This window comes from Penaeus monodon, chromosome 17 (assembly GCF_015228065.2).
Source record: "Penaeus monodon isolate SGIC_2016 chromosome 17, NSTDA_Pmon_1, whole genome shotgun sequence".
Lineage (NCBI taxonomy): Eukaryota > Metazoa > Arthropoda > Malacostraca > Decapoda > Penaeidae > Penaeus > Penaeus monodon.
Genome location: NC_051402.1, coordinates 16,776,612 through 16,781,611, shown reverse-complemented (window position 1 = coordinate 16,781,611; position 5,000 = coordinate 16,776,612). Strand labels below are relative to the sequence as shown.

At 45.6% G+C, this 5,000-nt stretch overlaps 1 protein-coding gene across 1 annotated transcript in view; it reads left to right on the top strand.

Annotated features, from left to right (window-relative positions):
* Positions 1–3,177, top strand: part of LOC119583567 (extensin-like) — a 14,835-nt gene extending 11,658 nt beyond the window's left edge. The window contains exons 2-3 of the mRNA XM_037932119.1: positions 925–1,053; positions 1,941–3,177. Of these exons, the coding sequence (XP_037788047.1) occupies positions 925–1,053; positions 1,941–3,146 (1,335 nt within the window). The 3' untranslated portion in view covers positions 3,147–3,177. The remainder of the gene's footprint in view (positions 1–924; positions 1,054–1,940) is intronic.
* Positions 3,178–5,000: the final 1,823 nt, after the last annotated feature.

The window sequence follows — 5,000 nt, the reverse complement described above, 5'->3', positions numbered from 1 at the left end:
GATGCTCTCGTGTGTGCAATGAGGGAGGAAGCCCCGGACCGTAATTTCGTAACAGATATTGCTCTTGGTCGCTGCCACAAGTCTTGAGCAATTTTGTGTTGAAGAACAGCTTTTCCTGATTCGCTATCGTTAATTGCACGTTGCAAAAGTTGCTTCGAAGCAAATCAAGAGTGATGCTAGTGCGGATTTTGTAACTGATGCGATTTAAAGACCGCATCGTCTTTACAACTACTAAGCTTCTTTAGAATTATTCTAGGCAACATTCATAAATGTTTTTCAACACATTTTGGTAAACATAAATTCGTGTGACTTTAGACTAGTGTTCGTTTTCCCTTTTTTTATCACATTCCAATTCGGTATCATGTATTAATCTCACTACCCTTACATCCATGTCTACAGTACTTACACCTCTCTCACGACAACCCACTGATCGCTTACTGGTAACTCATAAAAGCAGCTTCAAATCAATCCTTTTGAGACTACGGCCTACTGTTGGCATTTACATATACCAATAGCCCATTCCAGTGCGTTGAATCTCTCTCTCTCTCTCTCTCTCTCTCTCTCTCTCTCTCTCTCTCTCTCTCTCTCTCTCTCTCTCTCTCTCTCTCTCTCTCTCTCTCTCTCTCTCTCTCTCAGTTTGTTTGCTTTTAACACTTGTACATTATGATCTGTAACTACGGAGCAGGGGCGGTGAAAACCACCCCCCGATGGAGGGCCCCAAATGATACTTAAACTTATGATTGCCTAAAAATATAGGGGGTTCTCTAAGAGACGTAGCACCGGGCCTTCGAATCACTAGCTACGCCAACGGCATTGTCTAACTTAGTGTCTGTGGCCAACCAGTGTATTGCGCTATTGGCCCACAGGTTATAATCCCGTACTATGAAGACCCAGTATAATCAACATCCGCCTCTCCTTCCATAGGCTGTAGCGGTGGTGGCGGTGGCGGTGGTGGTCGCCGCGGGGAACAGCGAGGACGACAGGGAGCCCAGAGAGGCTGTCTACGATGATCCACTTGACTTTGAGGCCTACGAGATCCCTCTCCTGAAGAAGGTTGGTTCTCATGTAGAAATAAGGTTCCTATGAGAAAAGTAGGTTTTAGTCGTGTATTAGAAAAAAAAATATATTGTTTATGCAGTGGGTGTCCCCTTTCACCTGCTGTTATTTTTTCCGGCATTTTCCCAAATTCACTGAAAAGGGAAATGCCGTGAAAAAGACTTTAAATTACAAAGATAACATATCATTTTTTTTCTGCAAATAAGAAAACACGCTCCGTTAGAAGACTATCTATGATCATATACTTTTATTCCGCATAGATGTTATTAACTTTTAGTTAACTCAGAGCATATGATACGAGTAAAAGTAGGCAAATTACAAGATCGCAATACGCTAATGAATCATTAAAAACGACGCAACGGAGGTAAACTACAACTTGCTAATTTCTCATGCATATGCATAAGACTTAAAAGGCAGATAATTGGTTACCACTATATACTTTCTCCTATCAGTTGCAAGTGTACCTTTTCCCACACGAAATAATGCCAGCGTCTGTATATGAAAAAATGCGTTATGCTAGGCAGCCCTAAATGTGACCGCAAATTATCACCTCAGTGTTGTGGTTTGTAAACTGTCAGGGGAGTTTTTTTTCTATCTCTGGATGCATGAATATTTAGAAATAAAAAGTAGTTGAGCTATGATGATTTATCGTCAAATGACCAGAACACTGTAATATAGAACAGTGCTTGTGAGAGGCAGTATATTTAACATCTAGTTCAATTTCTTTATCAAGTTTCAAATCGAGTCCAGGTTATAAAAATTTATCCTGAATCACTGTATCATATAATCTGCGCAAAAAGTTCATTATTCACAAAAATGTTCATTAGTGAGCGCCAGTCTTGCCATTGCATCCCGGCTAACTCCCGCCTTCCTTCATCCCGCAGAAGCACGTGAGCTACGACTTCGCGTACAGTGTGCGAGACGACGATACGGGCGCAGCCTACAGCCACCTGGAGGAGCGCGAGGGCAAGGTCACGACGGGCGAATACCGCGTGTCCCTGCCCGACGGACGCATCCAGATCGTGTCGTATGTGGCTGACGAAAACGGCTATCGCGCGAAAGTTTCGTACGAACCCTCCAGCGCCGCCCATCCGGCCCCGCAACACCATCAGCCCAAATACGCGCCCGCCCACGGGAGGAGGCCGAGGCCACCCCCAGGCTACGGCCGACGTCGCCGACCGAGGCCCCACCACTCCAAAGTTCTCCACCACGAAGAGCCTGTTCACCGACCCACTCCCCATTCGTACCTGCCAGAGCCTCACCACCCTCCCCACCACCCGCCACCCCCTCCTCCCTACCAACCCCCTCATATCACAACCTACAAGCCCCTGTACCCGACGCCTCCGGTCCACACCTCGCCCGCGCCGATCTACTACCCCCGCAAGACCCCTACAACCTCTGAGCCTGCGCCCCCTCCTCCTCCTCCTCCTCCTCCTCCTCCTCCGCCCACAACCGCCACCCCTAAGCCCCCTCCCCCGCCCCCTCCCCCTGCGCCTTTCCCCGCCATCACAACTCTTCCTCCCCTGACGACGGTGACCCCGACTCCCGCCCCCGTGATCAGGACGTCCTCCTCGCCCCTCAGATTGCCAGAGGTGACCAGCTACAAGCCCAAAGAGGTCGTGACGACGCCCGCTCCCAGGGTTGTCACGACCAGACCAACAACTTACCGGCCGAGGACTGTCACGCCGCACTCGCTCTTCGTCCCGGCGCATCTCATCTCCCCAACTCCTTCTCCGCTGGCATACACGCCCTCGCCCTCGCCATTACCGTACACGCCCTCGCCCTATCCTCCGCCCTACTCCGCGTCGCCCTACGCACCGCCGGCGGGACCCTACACACCTGCCCCTCCCCCGTACCCAATAAAGACTCCCCTCCACTACTCGGGAGGACCCTCGCTTCCCCCGCCCTACGGTGGCCCTTCCCCGCACTACTACAGCCCTTATTCGTCGCCCTTCTTTGGTCCCCAGTACGGCCCGCGGTTCCCCGGCCCCTCCTACCCGCCTAGGATTCGCACGTACACCACATCGCACCCGGGCGGGACCGTGACGCCGCAGCCCTTTTTTCCTTCCTCCGCGAAGCCCTTTCCCTGAGGCTGCGGTGGCCTGGGTACCGCAGCCAATAATCGATCCTCATTTCGGGTATCCCCGGGGTCCTCAGCTAAGTCACGACGAACTAGTCTCTTCGGGGGAGGACATGAGCCTCACTTCGACTGAAATCCACATGTCTCTGGTGAGCCAGAGCCCTGACTTGTCCTCGGAAATGTCTTCCTCGGAGGAGGAGGAAGATTCACTTCTTACACTTCAACAGCAGCTCACTGCAACAAGTCTGGAGACTTCTGACCTTGTACAAAGTCGAGAACTTGTAGATATTCCTGAAAAGGTTTCTAAGCATTCTCCCACCAAAGGGAAAGATTCTTTTCACAACAAAGAGAAAGACCTTACTCACAGTCGAGTGACGGAACATTCACAAAGCCAAGAGAAAGATCTGGCCAAAAGCAAAGAACCAGAAACTTTACACAGTTTGGAGACAGACACATCACGCAATCAAAAGACAAGTAGCGAAGATACTGGCATTTCACACAGTCAAGAAGGAAGCTTATCGCCAGGCAGAAAAGCAGCCCTGGTGCAAAGTGGAGAGTCGATCGCATCAGACTTCCAAGTTGTAAATATATCATCCAGTAAAGAGGCTCGCCTTCCAAACAGCCAGGAGACAAACTTATCCCTTAGCCAAGAGCAATATGTATCACACATCAAGGAGTCTGATTTGTCCCAAGAGAAAGGTAAAGTGTCGTCTCACAGCCAAGAAACAGAAGAGCCCTTCAGTCAGGAGAAAGACTCGTTAGTTGGTCGTCGAGTCACAGCCTCATCGTTCATCCCTCGAGTCACCACGAACCTCCTTCTTATATCTAAGACTCAGACTCCTTCGTCACCACCTCCAAACGATCACTTACGTGGTTTCTTCCTGCCTGTGAGATAGTCAGTCCGAATGCTGATTTTCTCTCTCTCTCTCTCTCTCTCTCTCTCTCTCTCTCTCTCTCTCTCTCTCTCTCTCTCTCTCTCTCTCTCTCTCTCTCTCTCTCTCTCTCTCTCTCCTGTCAATTTTAATACATTAACTTTGTTCATGCTGAATAAATGGCTCATCAAATGTTTCTCAAGAAGATACCCTTACTTTTCGCTGTTTGCTTTTGCAGCCATTGCAACTATTGCGATGTCCACTCTCCTGTATGAAATCACTGTATGTGCTTTACTTCGCCTAGTTGCTCCACACATATTTGTTACATGTTTATCCATAAGTATTCTGGCACATTTTCATCAGTTATTTGTAAGTGAATAAGTAATTCATAAATCGTGTTATTGCATTCCTGATCTCACGTTGCTGTTCTCATAATCCATCTTCTCTCTTCAGCCTCTTCATGGATAATGCTTTAGAACATTTTTTGTAATATTTTGCCTTTTCCTTGTCTTTTCTATAACTCGGACGGCTCTCAGAGATAATATTGTAGGTGTAAGGAAGTCCTGTATACAGATTATTATATTTTTTTAAATACATATGACTTTTACAAGTACCTAGTTTTGATTCTTTTTTTCCTAATATTGTACTGTGAAAATATTGATATTAATGGTAATGTCATTTCTATCATTAATAATAATAATAATAATGATAATAGTAGTAATAGTGATGATGATGATGATGAAGACATTAACAATAGTAATAATAATAATGAAAAAAAATATTATAATAATAATAACAGTAATAAAAAATTAATAATAATAATAATAATAATAAGAATGAAGAAGAAGAAGAAGAGAAAGATATACAATAATAAATAATAATAATGATATAAATAAATAATAATAATAATAATATAATAATAATAATAATAATATATAATAATAATAATAATAATAATAATAATAATAATAATAATAATAATAATAACAATA